The sequence below is a fragment of the Bubalus kerabau genome, chromosome 2, assembly GCF_029407905.1.
Source record: "Bubalus kerabau isolate K-KA32 ecotype Philippines breed swamp buffalo chromosome 2, PCC_UOA_SB_1v2, whole genome shotgun sequence".
In the NCBI taxonomy this organism is placed as follows: Eukaryota; Metazoa; Chordata; class Mammalia; order Artiodactyla; family Bovidae; genus Bubalus; species Bubalus kerabau.
This window is the reverse complement of record NC_073625.1, coordinates 148,645,797-148,667,971: the sequence shown is the minus strand read 5'-3', so window position 1 is coordinate 148,667,971 and position 22,175 is coordinate 148,645,797. Positions and strand designations below refer to the sequence as shown.

General features: G+C 38.3%; 1 protein-coding gene across 1 annotated transcript in view; it reads right to left on the bottom strand.

Moving 5' to 3' along the window:
* Positions 1-22,175, bottom strand: part of SI (sucrase-isomaltase) — a 109,691-nt gene that overhangs the window by 12,805 nt on the left and 74,711 nt on the right. The window contains exons 37-44 of the mRNA XM_055570341.1: positions 18,686-18,819; positions 17,733-17,767; positions 17,528-17,644; positions 14,193-14,341; positions 10,905-10,989; positions 10,766-10,822; positions 10,042-10,166; positions 6,847-6,935 (exon numbers count right to left, since the gene is read on the bottom strand). Of these exons, the coding sequence (XP_055426316.1) occupies positions 6,847-6,935; positions 10,042-10,166; positions 10,766-10,822; positions 10,905-10,989; positions 14,193-14,341; positions 17,528-17,644; positions 17,733-17,767; positions 18,686-18,819 (791 nt within the window). The remainder of the gene's footprint in view (positions 1-6,846; positions 6,936-10,041; positions 10,167-10,765; positions 10,823-10,904; positions 10,990-14,192; positions 14,342-17,527; positions 17,645-17,732; positions 17,768-18,685; positions 18,820-22,175) is intronic.

Genomic DNA, 22,175 nt, shown 5'->3' with positions numbered 1-22,175 from the left:
AAGCTCAGGCTCTTGATGTCATTGCAAAAAAGTCAGCTAGAGACACAGTGATAGGTAAGAGGTGGATTTGCTTGGATTTAGAGAGGAGCACAGGCCACAGGGTGTGGGTCATCACAGAGGGCAAGTTCCAGTGCTGTGGCCATGGAATGTGGTGTGGTTAGTTTTCGTGAGCTGGGTGATTTCATATGCTAATGAGTAGGAGGATCATTCCAACAATTGGGGAATGCCTTGGAACAGTCATGATGCCTCTGTGTGTGTCATTTAGCTTGCAGATTGAGAAGCAAGGTTTAGTTAAATTTGACTTGTGCGTCATCTTGGGCCCATTTGATTTTAATCAGTTTATGTTAGACCTTGGGCTATGTCATTCTTTCAAAGGTTGTGCCCTGCTCCCTTAGCTCCTATTTCATGCTCTTTTCCTAAGCCCTATCAGGGCCCTCAGTGTTGCCTCTATATTCTCCTGGAGGGAAAACCAGAAAATAGCTCGCTCTTGGGAGGGAAATACTATATAATATCCAATCTCTCTAGATATTCCAGCCTTCATCTTCCATGTTTCGTACAACATGTGCAACAACAGTATTCTCAGTGAACACGCTAGGGCTGGTGACAGGCACACAATGCCTGCTAGAAGTCTGTCTGTTGGTGGCATCCCTTTAAGGGCAATTGGGCTTCCATGGATAATGTTTGCCACTTTGTGAGTTAGCCCTGCAGGCCGTTTGGGCCCAAACCCTTACCATCCTTCTCCTAAATTTATAAACGTACCCCCAGATCAAATCTCCTCTCCACTTTTATGGAACATCTGTTCTGTTGCTTCTTACCAATTTGTTCTTAAGCCACTTACTAACTCCTACAACCAGAACTCTGCTCCCTTGTAGCCATTACTCCACCCTGCTTATGATTAAAATATTCTTAATGCCCCTAACAGGACCAGATAACCCAATCCTTTGTCATTACTTAATATTACTTAAAGTGGGTCTATGACAATGAAATATTTACCACTGGAAACATCCTAAACTGTTCTTATGGAGGACTAGAGGAAGAAATCAGTGCCTTACATTCCCTCAGAGCAATAACAGGATAAGGCTTATGGCTATTTCCCCAGGTTCCCAGTTTCAGGCCATAGGCTTGTATTGCTTTACATCATGGTATCTATTCCCATCTGTGGCGGAGAAACCGGCAATGAGTTAAGATTACAACCCCTTAATCCTAAGCAGCAGTAGTCATGCTGGATACCTTGGGGACACCCAACTCCAGCCTGGGATCCCAGGAGGTTGATCTGCCTCAACCTGCCTAGGGATCTGGTCCCTGGGAGATTGTCACACCTCAATCTGCTCAGAGATCTGCCAATCCAGGGGTTCCAGGAGGCTGACATGCCTCGACTTGCCTGGGGATTTGATCTTCAGGAGGCTGTCATGTCTCAGCTGGTCTGGGGATCTGCACCCTGACCTGGAGAAGCCTGGCTCTCAGGTTGCAATAGAACTTGGTAGGATACATTTCAGAAAGATTCACCCCTAAGGAAGTCCACCTGTAAATAATAGAAAGAGGCCTACTCTTTTTTTTTTCCCTCCCTGTCATCACTATCTTTCAGGTGGGAAATAACCAATCCACTTCCTAACAGACACCCTTGAGATGCACCCTTGAGATAACCAGAAGCTGTTCAATCCTCTAACCTTAAGGAGAAGTTGCTTAAAATTCTTTTGTGCCACTGCCTGGCCATGGTATCCTCAGGGATAAGGAACTCTTGCCTGAGTATGGAAGTTTAAATTACAATACGATCCTGCAGCTAGACTTATTCTGCAAAAGACAAGAGAAATGGACATAGATACCCTGTCCAAATTTTCTCCTGACTAAGGGATATGAAGGAACCCTGTCTTAAGTATGGGATTGTATACCTAAAAGTGAGCTGACTAGGCAAATGGTGTTAGGCACAGACAACCAAGAGAAGGAACCACCACCCCCCGCACCCCCCCCCCCCCCGTGGCCCCCATGAAGGCTTACCTCCCATGGCTCCCGAGTTGTCTGGTGCTCCTTCCTTGTATTCAAATATGCCCCCATATCCAGGATCACCCCCTCCACAAAAACCAACTTGAGTACGTCACTTAGTTGAAACTGGAGGAGAATTCGGACCAACCCGGGTGCATAAGCCCTTCTCCCTCTGAGAACTAAGATAGATCAAACAAGGCCTGGGAAGCTATATAGATGACCCAGGCAAATATACAGATACATTGCAACACATTACCTTAACCTTTGATTTAACGTGAAAGGACATCATGGTCATATTTAGTCAAACTTTTTCTGACCCTGAGTTTGCTGGAGTATTAAAGGAAGCCTGAAGGTATGCTAGGGGGCTTCACAGGTCAAGCGATAAATACCCAGTGGGAGAAACTGCGGTCCCCTCATCAGGTCCTAATTGGAATTATAATAATATATAATATGGGAATTATAATAACCCTAAGCACATCTGAGAAAGGGATCATTTTCTGATCTGTGTAAAGGCAGGACTAAAAGCAGCCAAGCAAAAAGTAATCAGCTATGCCTGATTACTCAAGAGCCCAACAAGAACACCATTGCCTTTCTGGAAAGGCTAAAAGAGGCCTTCCAAAGTTTACCAATCTGGACTTAGATTCTTACAAGGGACAGGTGATTTTAAAGGGCAAATTCCTGTCCCAATGTGCATTAGACATCAGGATAAAATTATAACAGCTACAGCAGCAGGACCCTGCTACCTCTTTAGATGAGAAGGTCCAGACAGCCACCATACCTTTTATAAGAGAGAACAGGAAAGGGAGGAGCCAAGGCCCAGGAAAGGGAGAAAGGGAAACAGACAAGGCATGCCCAGGTGCTGACTGCCCTCCAGGGAAGCCCTATGACAAACACCCAGTCCTTAAAGGACAAGGCAGGGGGCAAATACCTCAGTTATAAACAAATGGGACATTGGGCCAAAGTGTCCAAACCATGACAAGTTTCCTAAAATGGCTTGCTACAAATGCCATCAGTTGGGGCATTAGGTGGCATTCTGCCCTCGGGACACAAGAGCCTCAAAGTCAAGCGCCAAGCCTTCTGTTATGATGGTTCAAGAGGACTGAAGCAGCCCACTCCAGCCAGCCTGCATGTCACAGATAACCATCACAGGGCTGGAGCCAAGGGTGCAATGGGATATGGCAGGTAGGTCTGAGAATTCCTTGGTTGACACAGGGGCTACCTAGTCTGTCCTGACCTCCTACTCTGGAGCCTTCTCTTCCCAAAATTTTACCATTTTGGGTGCTACAGGAAAAGCAATTACAAAAAGATTCACCTGAGCACTTCTTTGTTGCTGGGATGGACAAATATTTTCCCACCAGTTTCTGGTGGTCCCTGAATGTCCTACTCCCTTATTGGAAAGAGATCTTTCCCTGTCTTTGAAATCTTTCAGCTACTGCAGTCCTGATAGAAGATGCTTTAAAACACTCTTTTGAGGGCAAACTATTTCTACCAGTCACCAAGTGAAACAACTCCTGAATGGGAGAGGCCATTTATGGATGTCTGATCAAATGATCCTCAGATATCAAGTAGTGCTGATGGAAAATCCAGGCCTGACTATATCCCCTTGTGAGGTTCTTAACCCAGCTACCTTCCTGCCTACCTCTGAGGTCTCTCTTCTCTTTCACTCTTGCCTAGAAACCTTGGACCACTGGACAAAACCCAAGCGGGATTGTCAGAAAATCTTCAGACCAATCCTGAGGAAATCATGTACACTGATGGAAGCAGCTTTGTCTTGGACGGAAAAAGAACTGAATATGCAGTAGCCTCCAATTTTGAGATCACAGGTGCTAAACGTTTGCCACCAGTTACTTCGGCCCAATTAGCTGAGCTCATAGCCCTGACTTGAGCTTTAGGGCTGAGAAAAAGAAAAAGAGTAGCCATTTACAGACTCCAAGTATGCCTTTGTGGTGCTACATACACACTGCTATTTGGAAAGAAAGAGAACACTTGACCACCTGAGGGTTCCCAATCAAATATGGTGATCAAATCCTTAGGCTCTTGAAGGCAGTCCATCTGCTCATTGAGGTTTCAGTCTCCCACTCTAAAGGGAGCACGGAAGTGGTACGAGGGAAACAAGCAGCCAATCAGGCAGTTAAGAGAGCAGCATTACGGAACAATGACCTAATAGGGGTTGCCACCTTAGATCCACAGACTAATTTGCCAGAAACTCCTTCATAAACTGAAGGAGAGACTCTTAAAGCTAAGAGTGAGGGCTTTCACAAAGATCATATGAGGGTGGTTCCAAAAGGAGGGATTCCTTTTTCTGCCTGGGAACCTTCAATGGAAGTTGGTTAACTCCTTATATGCCACCACTCATTTAGGGGAAAAGGCCCTCCAAAGATTACTAGAAAGGTCCTTCAAAGGAACAAGCCTCCAGACAACTAGAAGGCAAGTGTTCTCCTTTTGTCCCACTTGTCAGTTAAACAATGCCCAAGGAGCCCAAAGACACCAGCTGGCCCAGCCTGCCCAACAATGTGGTACCTACCCAGGAGAGGACTGGGAGAAGGACTTCACCCAGATGCCAGTTTCTCAAGGGTATAAATACCTATAAGTCATGACAGACACATTCACAGGATGGACTGAAGGCTTTCCCACCCAGACTGAGAAGGCTGAGGAGGTGGTAAAAAAAAAAAAAAAAAAAAACTGCTCTATGAAATCATTCTGAGATTTGGTCTGCCAAGATCATTACAAAGTGACAGTGGGACATCATTTTCTTCTAAGCTCATCCAAGGGGTCTCTAAAGCATTGGGCATTACTTATTATCTCCATTGTGCCTGGAGGACTCGGTCTTCAGGAAAAGTAGAAAGAGCCAAACAATTATTAAAATCAGCAATTAAAAAGATAACCCAGGTGACCTCCCTGGGATGGAAGGAGGCTTTACCAATAGCTCTCCTCCACATCCATATTGCCCCTAAGGAACAGGTTGGTCTTAGTCCTTATGAGATGCTATATGGGAGACCATTTGTTTATGTCAATGACTTCTTCCTAGATCCAGAGACTCAGACCCTCCGGTCTCATACCATGGCCACTGGGCAATTCCAACAAGATATACACTTGTGGGGTGTCAACCAGGACCCAAAAGATTCTAAAGAACCACCATTATAAGCTCCAGGGACTCAAGTCTTAATTAAAATCTGGAAAGATGGGTCCCCAAAGGCTCAGCTCCAGCCCACATGGAAGGGCCCCTTCCCTGTAATGCTTTCTACCCCCACAGCAGTCAAGTTAACAGGATACGACTCCTGGATTCACTACTCACAGGTCAAGCCATGGAAGAAAACAGAAAAGGACAATCAGTATACCTGTGAGCCCCTGGGAGATCTCAGATACCTATTCAGGACTACAAATGAGTGCCATTCTAATGAACAGCCAAAAATTAAGTTTCTGGGGATGAAATTTCTCAGGATAGCTCTAAAGAGCCAACACAGCTTGGTAAGGGTTGTACTCCAAAATAGACAAGAGATAGATCTCCTGATCCCTGAACAAGGAGGGACTTGAGCCATCTTGAACGAGATATGTTTTTTCTGGGTAAATACCTCCAGCTAAAGTTTAAGAAAGTCTCACAGTTCTCAAGAAAAACAGAACATTCAGATCCTACAGGAGCTTAAAGAATGAGCTGGAGAGTTCTTGGGGTGGCTACAATCTCTCTTTGTGGATACTTCTTCTGGTGATGGAGGATTTGGAGCTGGCTAATGCAGAAAGCTGAGCACTGAATAATTGCTGCTTTTGAACTGTGGTGTTGGAGAAGACTCTTGAGAGTCCCTTGGATTGCAAGGAGATCCAACCAGTCCATTCTAAAGGAGATCAGCCCTGGGTGTGCTTTGGAAGGATGATGCTAAAGTTGAAACTCCAGTACTTTGGCCACCTCATGCGAAGAGTTGACTCATTGGAAAAGATTCTGATGCTGGGAGGGATTGGGGACAGGAGGAAAAGGGGACGACAGAGGATGAGATGGCTGGATGGCATCACTGACTCGATGGACATGAGTTTGAGTGAACTCTGGGAGCTGGTGATGGACAGGGAGGCCTGGTGTGCTGCGATTCATGGGGTTGCAAAGAGTCGGACACGACTGAGCGACTGAACTGAACTGAATGCCCCTCCTAATCCCTGTTATCACAATATTGATGCTGCTTGTGATTGCTCCATGTATTATCAATTGTGTAACCCAGTTTGTCTCTGCCCAGGTCAATAAGCTATAACATGCAGTGCCAGTTCAATACGGATATATAAAACTACACCTGACCATGGGAAACATCACTCACCCTTAGATAGACACCACTATAAGGAATCTGAGGCTTGAGATTAGCAAGAGGGGGAGGCCCAATACCCCTCACCATCCCAGCTCAGTAGGAAGTAGCCAGACAGACCTTGATGGAGGCCTCTATTCCAAAAGAATTGCACCTCTCATCTCTTGAGGGGGGGAATTTTAGGTACTTAGAATAGGAAAAAGGAGTCCAAAAAATAGCAGTGGCTAAAAGACAAAGAAAAAACCTGCAAAAATAGAACAAAGGAAGGTCTGAGGACCAGAGTAAGAACCTCAGGTGAAGCAAACAGCCCTACTGGCTAGCCCAATTTACATAGGGCAGGCTCAGAGGGAGGAGAAAAAAAGTATAAAAGAGGAGCCTCTGGCATCTTTTCTCTTTTCTTCACTTCTTTTGGGTCGGCCCACCCTCACGCTTCAAGGATGTATTTTCCTTTGCTTGCCAAATGAAACTGAGCTGTATCACCAAGCTGTAACACTGGTCTGTCCATTGCTTCAAATTTTTGTTGCTGTGAGACAGGACCAAGGAAATTACACACTCCCCCAACACTCCTAAATGGAAGACTTACCAATAGTCTCTCCATCATCCCAAAACAGAGATCCTTGTGCCATCTGATTATCATCTGCAGCAACAATGAGCTTCATGTAATTCTGTCGGCTGTAAAAAGAATATAATTTTATCAACATTTAAAGAGTATCAAGTGTTTTATTGTATGGGTCCAAAGAACACAAATAAGAATATCAATTAAGGAGAATACAAAATGTTTTAGGAAAATAAAATAAGAGGATTTTCCTGGCTTCCCTGCTGGCTCAGATAGTGAAGAATCTTCCTGTAATGCAGAAGATGTAGGTTCAATCCCTGGCCTGGAAAGATCCTCTGGAAAAGGGAATGGCTACCTACTCCAGTATCCTTGCCTGAAGCATTCCATGGAGAGAGAAGCCTGGTGGGATACAGTCCATGGGATCACAGAGAGTCAGATACAACTGAGTGACTAACAAGAATGGAAAGTATATAAATCACAAATCCTTCATATTTAATAGAAAATATGCATATCTTTGATATCAAGGATTTACCTACTATAGAAAATCAGACGTGACCTCATTTATAATTAAAACTATGTTAAGGTTATTAATGTATTTATTTACATTTTCTATGATAATTCTGCAATTGACCATTAAACATAAAGCTGTTTCAGTAGCATGTTTTAATCCTTATGACATAAGTTATCTTCATATTTCCATATATAAATAATTTAATTATCATTGGCAGTTGTTAATAAGAATGTGAAGAGTAGCTAGTAGAAAATTGCAAATCCTCTCCTTGGATTGAGCAATACTTACCATCTTCTGCCTACAATATGCTTATTTCTGAATTAAATATCTGCTTCCATGTTCAGTATACAAATCACTTGGTTTGACAGCCTTATACTGCCATGGAAGGATTAATTATGCTTAGCTATCTGCCTTTTCTGAACACAAATGTTAAAGGCTGTACTACTATGGAAGTCTCCTAAAATATCCAAAATATCTAGAGTTCAAATCTCCATAGCAACTTTATACTTTCCATGTAAAGATTTTAGCATGTCTCAGCAAGTATGTATATATGTATTTCAGTTCACTGTCACTGAATTAAAATATAAGTAGATCTTACTAGCAACATGAAAATATGGTTTAACATAATTTCCCAACATACTTAAATGAGATTAAGAGAAGCTTCACAACTTTCATTCTACCCTGTATATAGAGTTTACCCTTGAACAGCATATATCCAAGTAACCACAGTTCCTCTGCACCCACAGATTCAGCCAATCATGGACTGAGTATTACTGTACTATTTACTATTGAAAAATATCCATATATAAGTGGACTCATGTAATTCAAACCCATGTTGTTCAAAGGTTATCTGTATACCTAAATATCTTATTTACTTTACCCATCTACACACACACACACACACACTTACTCACACAGAATCGCCTCTCTAGTCCTCTTTAATAACATAAGGATTCTTCAAGGCACAACTTATAACTGGTCTCCTTCACGAGATTCTCACTTCTCAGGTGCAATCATTTTTCTCCTCTTTAATTGATATCAATATAAAGTATTGGAGGAGTACTGGAGCAGGGTATGGCAACCCACTCCAGTAGTCTTGCCTGAGAATCCCCATGGACATAGGAGCTTAGCCAGCTACAGTTCATGGGGTTGCAGAGTCAGACACAACTGAGTGACTAGCCACAGCACAAGATAAGGTGTTGATAGAAATGGATCTGGATGGCTTTAGGAGATACAAATAACCTATTCATGCCAGCTGGGGCTGTCAGCACATGTGAGAGGAGGTACAGCAGGAGATGAGAAGAGGAACAGAACTGAGTCCTCTAGAATCTGAATATCTAAGCCAGGAGTTGAACAGTGGAAATACATTCTGTGATTGGTGTCAGAGATTCATTCTTACATCAGTCATAGGAGACAGAATGGACCCACAACCCCTGGTAGATATGACACATCGTTGAACAAGAAGGAGATAATGTCACATAAGCGGTCTTAGAAGATGTTCAGTTATAAATGGTAATGGATAGAAAATCTGAATTACCTTTAATTGTAAAATGGGACAAGATTGATAAAAACAGGTCTGGTTCTTCTATGGACAACAGAAGACTTAGCAGTTTGAAGAAGTAGTGATATTGTCAATGGATATCTACTTTCATAAACTAAAGTGAATCAGGGAATGTGTCATAGTACTGATAGAGGAAGAAAAGGGGGACTGGAAAAGACGAAAAGAGAAGTCTTCTGAGCATTGTTTGATTAAAGTTCATAGAAAAGTTCATTTTAAAAATATACTTTAATAAATAAAATAATACTTCTTTCCACATATCAGGCTCAGAAAAAATAATAAGTCTTAGTTGAGGCAGCTATTTAAAATACAAGACCTTTGCACGTTATCAGTACCTTTGCATGTTTATACAAAAGACATTAAATTTCAGTTGTTTTTTTGGTCTGGGAAACATTCCTATCATGTTGGAAGTCAATTTTCCATGAGTCAAGTTTCTGCATATTTAAGCACTGACAGTTTTTCTCCCTTTAAAGCAAATAATGGATAATTTACTCAAAATCTATTATAAAAGGTTGAGTTTCCCAAAACTTGGCATTCCATTGTGACACAAACCTCTTGCATGGACAGTATCCACCTGGGTCACTTGATGTCACTCACCCATATGGGACTTGGAGGTCAAGTGAAACTGAAGGAAACATGAAGTTTGTATTTCTTGCTATGCCATGAGTAAGACCTTTGTCTCAGACACAGTAGTCATGAAACTGGTAGGGTAACCTGTAAACTTGGATAAAATCTCAGACCTTTCCTGGTTCTTGACAATTCTAGCATTATGTATTTGAAAATCTCATCTGAGTTCTGTAAACACTTTGTTTTTGTTGCTGTTGATCAGTTGCCAAATCGTGTCCAACTCTTTACAACTGTAGCTGCCAGGCTCCTCTGTCCTCCACTATCTCCCTGGTGTTGCTCAATTTCATGTCCATTGAGTCGGTGATACTCTCTAATCATCTCATCCTCTGCTGCCCCCTTCTCCATTTGTCTTCAATTTTTCCCAGCATCAGGGTCTTTTCTAATAAGCTGGTTATTCGCATACAGGGCCAAAAAGGGGCTTCAGCAACAGTCCTTCCAACGAATATTCAGGCTTGATTTCCTTTAGAATTAACTGGTTTGATCGACTTGCAGTTCAAGGGACTCTCAAGACTTACACTGCACTTACCTGTAAAATGTGTTGTTAGCAGGCTCTTGACATGGTAGGATGTAACCACCACGGACATGTAGGTTTATTTCATATAAAGGAGCTGCAAATGTATGAAATGTTTCTCTGACACCAATATCTTTGCCCTGGAAATGAGACAGTTGCAAGATAGAACAAAAGCAATAAGAGAATCATCAGCAATACTGGTACTTGAGGGGGCACATTTATAGAATCAAATAATATACTTTTTAATTTAAAAAATAATAAAACCACACACATTTATTCAGGAAGTTATATTGGTTAAAGGATAAACCACTTTATTCCTTAGTTTATTTATAGCTTTGAAATTAACTTACCACTATTTTTTGTAGTATGCACATGTAGAAAATACATGGGTGTTTGATGGGTCACAAAAGCTATTCTTGACTTGTCACATATATTATTCTTGGAAGGAATGCATTACTGTTAACAATCTTCTTGCATACTTAATAAAAGGCAATGACCTTTTTGTGCACAATGTACAATTTTGACATTTAGTAAAATAAATCCATGACTATATAACAATCTATGGCACAATAAATTAACTCTCTCACTGTTTGTTAATTTGATTCAGATATAATTAGTAAGAAACATCTTACTCTTTTTAAGTGGAAAGGAAAATAAATATGTCATTAATAAAAAGGCTATAATCAAGTTGTTACCCATTTCTATTTTGTCAATCCCCCAGAATTCCTTAATTACTTACTGTATGGTAATCAAACCACCGAGCATTAGGGACATAGCCTTCTACAGTGTCAACGTACTGGAATTTAAAAATATAGTCATTAAAAACATATAAACCAAAGAATATTATTTTGTGAACAAAAATATGTGATGTGACTTACAGGTTCCAATACAGGGGTAACCATAAATGCTGGACCCCACAGAAACTGTTTGAATATATCCCAGGTTGGTTTTTCATTTAAAAACCTGGACAAAATATATACAAAGTTAAATCAAAGAAATTTAGCTTTTATAAATGCAATAAAATAATTATTAAAATCATATTTTGAACTATGGACTTTTGTGGATTGAAATGCAAATCAAACTATAAAAGATCAAAAACAATTTCATCACTTGGAATTCAATATGTGAAAGTCACTCAGTCATGTCCAACTCTTTGTGACCTTATGGACTATACAGTCCATGGAATTCTCCAGGCCAGAATACTAGAGCAGGTAGATGTTCCCTTTTCCAGGGGATCTTCCCAAACCAGGGATTGAATCCAGGTCTCCGGCATTGCAGGCAGATTCTTTACCAGCTGAGCCGCCAGGGAAGCCCCAGAATTCAATATGCAGTGATACAATATTTATGAGTAAACCTAGAGCATGACTAAACCTTCTGACAAAATGCAGAGTTGCAATGGACATGTAAGACCAACTGAGTGAGAAATCTCCTTTGACGTGAACTTGCTGCTAAGTCACTTCAGTCGTGTCCGACTCTGTGTGACCCCATAGACGGCAGCCACCAGGCTCCCCCGTCCCTGGGATTCTCCAGGCAAGAACACTGGAGTGGGTTGCCATTTCTTACTCCAATGCAGGAAAGTGAAAGTGAAGTCCCTCAGTCATGTCGGACTCTTCACGACCCCATGGACTGCAGCCTACCAGGCTCCTCCATCCATGGGATTTTCCATGCAAGAGTACTGGAGTGGGGTGCCATTGCCTTCTCCGAGAAGTGAACTTACATAGGTTCAAATATTAACTTTGCCAAGTAGAAAATCAAAACACAGGAAGCAAAGATACAAACACTCTGGAAGAAAAGTGTGAGGCTGTGAAAGTGCTGCACTCAATATGGCAGCAAATTTGGAAAGCTCAGCAGCGGCCACAGGACTGGAAAAGGTCAGTTTTCCTTCCAATCCCAAAGAAAGGCAATGCCAAAGAATGCTCAAACTACCGCACAATTGCACTCATCTCACACACTAGCAAAGTAATGCTCAAAATTCTCCAAGCCAGGCTTCAGCAATACATGAACCATGAGCTTCCAGATGTTCAAGCTGGTTTTAGAAAAGTCAGACGAAACAGAGATCAAATTGCCAACATCCGCTGGATCATCCAAAAAGCAAGAGAGTTCCAGAAAAATATCTATTTCTGCTTTATTGACTAGGCCAAAGCCTTGAACTGTGTGGATCATAATAAACTATGGAAAATTCTGAAAGAGATGGGAATATCAGACTACCTGACCTGCCTCTTGAGAAACCTATATGCAGGTCAGGAAGCAACAGTTAGAAGCGGACATGGAACAACAGACTGGTTCCAAATAGGAAAAGGAGTACGTCAAGGCTGTATATTGTCACCCTGCTTATCGAACTTATATGCAGACTATATCTTGAGAAACGCTGGGCTGGAAGAAGCACAAGCTGGAATCAAGATTGCTGGGAGAAATATCAATAACCTCAGATATGCAGATGACACCACCCTTATGGCAGAAAGTGAAGAGGAACTAAAAAGTCTCTTGATGAAAGTGAAAGAGGAGAGTGAAAAAGTTGGCTTAAAGTTCAACATTTGTAAAACTAAGATCATGGCATCTGGTCCCATCACTTCATGGGAAATAGATGGGGAAACAGTGGAAACAGTGTCAGACTTTGTTTTTTGGGGCTCCAAAATCACTGCAGATGGTGATTGCAGCCATGAAATTAAAAGACACTTCCTCCTTGGAAGGAAAGTTATGACCAACCTAGATAGCATATTGAAAAGCAGAGACATTACTTTGCCAACAAAGGTCCATCTAGTCAAGGCTATGGTTTTTCCAGTGGTCATGTATGGATGTGAGAGTTGGACTGTGAAGAAAGCTGAGCACCGAAGAATTGATGCTTTTGAACTGTGGTGTTGGAAAAGACTTTTGAGTATCCCTTGGACTGCAAGGAGATCCAACCAGTCCATCCTAAAGGAAATCAGTCGTGGGTGTTCATTGGAAAGAATGATGCTAAAGCTGAAACTCCAGTACTTTGGTCAACTCATGTGAAGGGTTGACTCATTGGAAAAGACTCTGATGCTGGGAGGGATTGGGGGCAGGAGGAGAAAGGGACGACAGAGAATGAAATGGTTGGATGGCATCACTGACTGGAAGGACATGAGTTTGAGCGAACTCCGGGAATTGGTGATTGACAGGGAGGCCTGGTGTGCTGTGATTCATGGGGTCGGAAAGAGTCAGACCTGAGTGACTGAACTGAACTGAACTGTTTAATTTGAGTAAATGTTCTCTGCATATTTTTTACTGGTTTATGAATAGTGAAATCTAACAAATCACCTCATTCAATTACTCTGATAATATAGGGCACACAAGAAGATAAGTATGTCATGATTATTTCAATTTTTTTTGGTTTGTTTATGTGTTTGTTTTTTACTTTGTGTAACATCCATAAGAAATGTATTTGCACTAAAAACAGAACATGTTAACATTTTTGCAACTATATTCATAGAATTGAATTTCAAGATTTGGTCATATATAGTTTGAGATTTAAAGAGTAAATCTAAAACAATTTTCTATAGAGAATGAGAGAATTAGGATGGTCTTCTTCAGTCAGGCATTTGTATGTGCTACATTTACTGGATTGCAGTAAACTTCAGTTAAATAAATTATAATATAGAGATAATATTACTTATTTCCAAGTATTCTCAAAAATACACAATGTAATAAGGTCTATAAGTAATCTAAAACAATACTTGGTATATAGTAGTTATTTCTAAAAATTATCACTTTTTAAAAACTGGTTAATGTATTTCATTTTTAATGGCACATATTGGACTGCTTTTTAGTAGATTTCTTCATGTAAATACTTATTAATCTAAAATGTACACTAAAACAACAACAAAAAATGTTTTAGTTTAAAATATTTTATATTGAAGTGAAAGTAGATTGGAAAGTGAAAGTCTAGATCACTCTGTCATGCTGACTGTTTGTGATCCCATGGACTACACAGTCCATGGAATTCCCCAGTCCATAATACTGAAGTGGATAGCCATTCCCTTCTCCAGGGGATCTTCCCAACCCAGGGGTTAAATCCACATCTCCCGCATTGCAGGCAGGTTGTTTACCAGCTAAGTCACCAGGGAAAGTTCATTTTATATTGATTATTGAATAAAACAAAGAAAAGCTCATCTCTTTGTGGTAGTAAAAAGATAATGTGAACTTACTCATGCAAAAGGGGTCGGATAACAGTGCCACCATGAGCATGAATTTCATGCATCTGTGTATAGAAGTAGGGCAATAAAGTGTATCTAATATTTAGAATATCCCTTGACATTGCAGAAAAAGTTTTATTCCAGGAAGCAGGATCTTGTCTCTGAAACAAAGCAAAATGAAATAGTCATAAGCTCATGTCCTTGATTAAATCATAATTTTCAAATACATATTTGAAGAATAAAAAGTATGGAATAATTTGAATCACCATCATATGCTATATACGTTCTTAACAAAATTCTTCTGGAGTAATATTTCTATCTCATATGATGGAAAGACAGAGCATAATATTAACACTCTAATAAGAAAATGCAAATTAAGCCCATACATGATTTCATGTAGGTGAACCTACTTAAAGAGTAGTTTATATTTGAATAGGTGACAAATATCCTTGTCAACTGTGGTGATACTCACTATATGATGAAAAATCTAGGGGAGAAACAGAATGCTATACAAAAGTGGACTGAAATAGAGACATGCAAAGTCCATCACAATAACCCTGCACACTGTGATCTCATGAGAAATGAATAAACTATGGTACTGAAGAATTAATAGTATAGGAAAAGGAGAGGATCAAATTAATATTGCATAACAAAAAAGAACATGCCCCACAAATCTACTCTGGAATCATTCTCCAGGTAAAAAGCCTAAAATTGATACTTGAAAGTTAAAAACTTCTCAGTAATGTTATTGTGGGCTTCCCTGGTGGCTCAGTGGTAAAGACTCTGTCTGCCAATGCAGAAGACTCAAGAGACGCTGGTTCAATCTCTGGGTCAGGAGGATCCCCTGGAGGAGGAAATGGCAACCCGCTTGTGTATTCTTGATTGGGAAATTGCCTGATGGGCTATAGTCCAGGGGGTTGCACAACCCATGCATGCACCCAAACAATGTTATTGCACTTACTGGTTAAAAAATAATAATTGATTACTATCTTACATTCTACTTTATATCAAGGGAACAAACAAGACTGCCACATGACTCCAGGGGACAACACTTTCAATGTTTTTTGTGATTATCAACAGGAACAGAGTTTTTTAAGAGTGGCATCCTATCTATGAAGATTCCAGCTTTTCTAGATTTCAGTAGTAAAAATGTTTGAATGGTGACCAATTGTTACATTGGTACTTGTAGAATTGGAATAGGCAACCTTGCAAGTACAATGATCCAATAACTATTAAGCTCTGTCTTCTCCTACTGTTAGCAGTTTCCAAGTCAAGTTAGAAGAAAGAGGCAAAGACCATATCTGTTGCATACTAACTTTGTTGACATTATTTCAGTTTTTAAATGCTGAAAATAAGCATTTAATCCTAAACTATACATCCCTAAATTCAATTATACTACCTCCTAAACTTGAGACTTCTGTTCTTCACATTTTCATTCAGAAATACTTCATCAGTCTTTCCCTCTCCAACTTCATAGTCTTAAAAACTCCAGGCACATTCCCACCTTGTGGTCTTTCACTTGTTCCCCTGAATTTCAAGTCAGGGGAAATTCATCCCCATATGTTTAAATTTGTTTCTTTCCCCAACTCAAGTCTCTGCTCTAATGCTAATGTCACTTTATCCAAGAGGACTTCCCTGAGCACCCTCTCTAAAACAGAACCCTCATAACTCCTTATCATTTTAGCTTACTCAAGTTTTCTCTCATATGACTTATTTGGACTTGCTCTTCTATAATGTATTATATATAATATACTACTACTACTAAGTCACTTCAGTTGTGTCCGACTCTGTGCGACCCCAGAGACTGAAGCCCACCAGGCTCCCCCGTCCCTGGGATTCTCCAGGCAAGAACACTGGAGTGGGCTGACATTTCCTTCTCCAATGCATGAAAGTGAAAAGTGAAAGTGAAGTCTCTCAGTCGTGTCCGACCCTCAGCGACCCCATGGACTGCAGCCCTCCAGGCTCCTCCATCCATGAGATTTTCCAGGCAAGAGTACCGGAGTGGGGTGCCATTGCCTTCTCCGTATATATAATATATATGTATATAAAACTGTCTATAATCTCTATCCTTCCTGCATTATATAAATCATATAGCACAAGGACTTTGTAAATTATTAAATAATAGATTTTCAATGAATTCCTCTTGAATAAAAGAAGAATTAAAGAATTATTAAAGAATCCCTGTTTAGGATTTTATTCATTCAAGCCTCAGTCTCCCAATAATACAGCATTCTGAATTACATTATTGACATAATGTTCTCCTGTTAAAATATTCCTATCAACTTCTCTATTGCCCAACTTATTATAAATTATTACAAAGAATTACAAATTCTCCCAAAATGTAGACTCATACTGCCTTTAACCTTGTATATATTTTCATTTTGTAATATAAATTTTTCCTTCTATTCTGACTAAAATTTCCCAGAGGTGACATGAAGAATTCACAACACATGATGAACACTACCATTCAGTTATTATGGCTAGAGTGCATCCTTAAAAGACCAACTCCATCTACAATTCTTCCATGAGGTGCATTTTGATAATTTATCTTTTTTTCTATATTTTTTCACCAAAAGTGAATATCACAAAATTTAGCACTTAGTTAGATACTATCTTCAATTGTTTATACTTTTCCATGAGCTGTGTGCTAAGTTGCTTCAATCGTGCCCAACTCTTTGCAACCCTATGGAACACAGCCCTCCAGGTTCCTCTGTCCATGGGATTCTTCAGACAAGAATACTGGAGTGGGTTGCCATCCTCCTCCAGGGGATCTTCCAGCCCAAGGACTGAACCCACTTTTCTTATGTCTCCTGAACTGGCCGGCAAGTTCTTTACCACTAACACCACCAACCACCTCACTCAAAAAGTTCTTCCAGTTTAGTAAAGTATATATAAAGTATATAGTGCTACCATATATAAATTAGTTCTCATGATTCCCTTTTCCTTTTATTTCTTCTCAACTCATTTTTAAAATGTTTGCTGTTTAAACTTGCCAATTTCACGCATTGATACTAATATTTTAAATGACTTTTTCTAATTATTTAGGTTGAAGTCAATTTTTTTTTTATTGTTCTATCCAGGTTTGTAAGGATTTCCAGAAGCAGTTTTTTTCCCTGGCTTCCCCAAAATTATATAGAGCAGCAGTACATATGCCAGCCAACCAAGTCTTGAACCCCAAAGTATAAAGAAAACCCAAATCAGAAAATTCTTAAACTGATGGGCTCAGATGCCCTCAGTAAATGTAAAGAGATTCAAAGCTGGAAATCAGCCAGGAAGGGTGAATTCTGATCAAAGATGCTTAAGGTTAGTGGGACAAAGGAATGAGAGTAAATGCAGTAATTACATACTCTAGTAAATGCACTGTTGTGATTTCTTGCATATGGATAAAATGCTCCAAGTTGCATCCAGCGGGCACAAAGCTGATATTCTGAATTGTTGAAGAAACCACAGATATCTGCTCCAATCTAAAATACAGTTATATTTAAATGAATGTTAATAGTATGTTTTTTAATATTCACAAGTGATGAAGATAAGAGGAATGGAGCTACTTACATATGACATTCCAAAGAGACTAAATTCCATCATACCTAAAAATTAGAAAAGAAAATTGTAGAAATCAATATTTTGATATTTGCTTTTTTCTATTTATTTTTTCTAAAACTGACCTCTAATTCAATAAAACAGCTTTTCAGATTAATACACTTTTTATTTTTTCTTCCTATAAAATGTATGTATTTTTTTACTTTATAGTGTTAATGACATTTATAAAAATAAGGCTCTTTGATTCTTTCAAGATGACACATTTAGATCACAAAACTGTTATGAACAAATTATAGTATAAGAATGTGTTAATGGCTTCCTTGGTTTTATTATTAAAATAAAAGGCTGTTTCTGTAATTATTTAGCCATAGATCTTATCATCTGAAACAAACTGAATTATCCTTATTAGACAAAATCCCCTGAGGAGTGATCATTTTCATGAAATAGAATGTATGTGAATTTCCAGCTCTTCTTTTAAAGGAATATTCCTAAACATTGATTAAATGTTTTCCTTGAATCCTAATATAAATATAAAGAATATTTAAGTCTGTATCTGAAACTGAAAAATAATGCCTTTAACAAAATAATATTTTATTTACTCTTTATCCAAATATAGTCAGAAAACTTTCAAAGTTTGTTTGAGATGTTTCATACTTTAGCATCTACAAGATATTCTTATTCCCTAGACTCTAGAATTTCTATCCATTTCTTTTCTTAGTTCTATATGTTATCTTTCCATTTCTGCCCTTTCACAAAAGGAAACTGAGACCAAAAGGGACAAAATTATTTTCTCAAAATAAGCTAAATCCTGCTTTCTGGCCCACTGCTTTTTCATTATGCTATTTGTCAGAGAACATGGTGCCAAAAGCATATTCAAAGGACTTATAAAGTATATGAACTTGCAACAGTGAATAGCTAATACAAACTTCAAAAGAATAATGAGAAAGATGGTGACTCTCACATACCAATGATAGATTTTTCCAAATTGTCCCATGTTGCATAGTTGTCTCCAAGCCAGTGTCCTGACCATCGTCCAGCAGAGGGATATGTGGAACGAGAAATAATAATTCCTCTTTTGCCAGTTGCCTTTTGCAATGCACTAATATAGATGGAGAGGAACTATGAGTTCTTATAATATATGAGATATTTTCTTCATATATTTCTACATAAGACTACTTCCTTAAAAAAAAAAAAAGTATTTTATTTATGGTGTCTATGCCCCCAATCCCTCCCAGCATCAGAGTCTTTTCCAATGAGTCAACTCTTCGCATGAGGTGGCCAAAGTACTGGAGTTTCAGCTTTAGCATCAGTCCTTCCAAAGAACACCCAGGACTGATCTCCTTTAGAATGGACTAGTTGGATCTCCTTGTAGTCCAAGGGACTCTCAAGAGTCTTCTCCAACACCACAGTTCAAAAGCATCAATTCTTCAGCACTCAGCTGTCTTCACAGTCCAACTCTCACATCCATACATGACTACTGGAAAAATCATAGCCTTGACCAGACAGACCTTTGTTGGCAAAGTAATGTCTCTGCTTTTGAATATGCTATCTAGGTTGGTCATAACTTTCCTTTCAAGGAGTAAGCATCTTTTAATTTCATGGCTGCAGTCACCACCTGCAGTGATTTTGGAAACCCCAAAAATAAAGTCTGACACTGTTTCCACTGTTTCCCCATCTATTTGCCATCTAACTCCAAGAGTTGGTGATGGACAGGGAGGCCTGGTGTGCTGCAATTCATGGGGTCGCAAAGAGTCAGACACGACTGAGCAACTGAACTGAACTGAACTGATGCTGTCTCTTGCTATAGCTAGCTCTTTACAAGTGAGTCTTCTCTCTTATACTATAAAATCCTCACAAACATGGAAGACATCTTTTTTCCCTTCAAACATTTAGCAGAGCAACATGCCTAAGTGGCCCTTTTGCTATTTGACCAGTGAATACAAGCCAACTATTGATATTATCAACTCAACTAATTATATTGTGAGCTTTTGAATGAACTCATTTCATTCTATTTAAACAGGTTCTCTTAATAAAGTTTAGGCCCTATTAATGCTTCAACTCTTCTTATTTATAATTTGTCAACAATTAATCTCCATATCACTCTGCAGAGAATCTTTGCTGTAATACTCCCTGTTTTAGAGGGTAGTTTAAAGACAGAAAGGCTTCTCTAGGTCTTAAAAATAAAAAAAATAAAAATAGTTATTCTATTTTAAGCATAGAGTCTCTCCAAAGCCAGATCTCAAAAGAACGGTTTTAAAAATTAGATCTTATATTTTTCTTTTCCTCTCTTTTCAGCCTTTGAAGAACAAGTTTATTGACTTTATTATTTATTTAAAATATATGCTAGTGTTAAGAATAATGCAATATATTATCTGTATCTATTATAATTATAAATGTACCAAAAATTAAAAAACACTATTGTATTAGTTATAAAAATAATTGCTTTTATTTTATTATTCAGAATAAATTGTATATGAATAGGGACTATAGAACTATATTGGAAAAATATTTCAAATTCTTAGGCAGATTTGTAACCTACAGGCATGTTATCAACTGTATGTAATCATTTCCTTGTTAAAGATGGATCACAGTGTGTACTGATTTCTTTACACATAAAACTTCTTCAATGAGACCTTGAGACTCTGGAGGTTTAAGGAATGCCTTAATCTTCTTTGTACTCCTTATACCTAATATAGTGCTTGGCATATAATTAATTTTTGAATTAATATCTCAAACTTATAGGAAACAGAATTATTGAAACTGAAATAATGAAACTGAAAATGGTACAGTCTGAATAACTTGAAGAAAAATATTATGCTTTTCATTCTTTCAGTTTTTTCCAATGTTAAAAAGTCTTACTCTCCATTATTTGTTTAAATGTAATTTATTTATAGCATCCTTTTACATTTGCAAGATCTTTAAATGTATAATGACTATATTTAATCTCTATAATAGCTGAGAGTTCAACAATTTTATTCTCATATAACTGAAAAAGTTAAATAATAAGAAAGTACTTAAAAGATATAAAAAGTCTATGGCTATGCATAAATTGAGCTATTTAACTCAACATTTAAAACTTATTAATCTTTTAATTTAAACAACAAATATGGTTAAACTTTTACTGAAAGATTTAATGTACAAGAACAAAATTAACATTAAATGGATGTTCTTTGGAAAACTGTACCCATATCTTCCTCATAATGCTATTTGAGAGCTGAAAATGGATTTTAACATCCCCAAATAACTTATAACGTATCATATAACAACATATCAACTATCTGGAGATTTACCTAATTTTTCCCTGAATTTATTTATACAATTTTAATAGCTGTGGTAAGATAAAACTGGTTCACTTAGATGTACTAAACATTGCACAGTGTGTCAGGAACCATGCTAGATTCTGTAACGTGCCCCAGAAATTCAATTTATTGTCCTCTGTGGGAAAAAAAAAAATTCTTTTCATTTCCCTTAAAGTACATACATTCATCTCAAGTTATATAAGTTTTGCTAATGGGTTCACCAGTCACCTGTCAATATTTCTGTTATTTTTAATATCTATAGTTTTATGGTAAAGTGAGGTTAGGGAAGGATAATTGTGCTCCATATTATGTTCCAATAGGGTTAACTGAAGAAGCATTTGTCTCAATAAAAAAGCATTACTCTTAAGAAATACATCTACTAGTTTTTCTGAATGTCCTTACATTGGGATTTAGTGAACAAATCTATAGTCAGTCATTCATGTAATAATATCTTAGATAATTCACCTATTCTAGGTTGAAAAGAGTTTGGTCCTGGAAATAAGATGTGTGTTTCGCTAAATGAGGAAATATTACCCATACCCTTTACTGCAAAATGCTTTTCATTCTTTTACCAACTTTAGCCATCTACTAGAGTACTGGTTTTCAATCCCGGATGCTCATTACAACCCTCTAGGGAATTTAAAAAAAATTCAGATTCTTGGGCTGCAGTTCAGATTAATTAAAATCAGAATTTATACAGTACAAAAATCTCCAATTTGGTACTATATTTAAAATAGATGACTAACAAAGGTCTACTGTATAGAACAGGGAACTCTACTTAATATTCTATTAATCTAAATGGGAAAAGAAACTGAACCACTTTGCCATACACCTACAAATAACACAACATTGTTAATATGTTGTGTTATATGCTCCAATATAAAATAAAATTTAAAAAATATCCAGTTGATTACAATGTGTAGTTAAGAACCAATGATCTAGAGTTGCACTGTGTAATTTGGTGACCATAAGCCACATGGTACTGTTTAATTTAAATTTATGAAAATTAAATAAAATTTAAAATTATTTTCCCGAGTTACACTAGCCATATTGTTCAACAATCATATATGGCTGGTAGCTACCACACTGAACAATCCAGAATTATAGAACATTTATATCATTGCAGAAAAATCTGTTGCACAGTGTTAATAGAGAC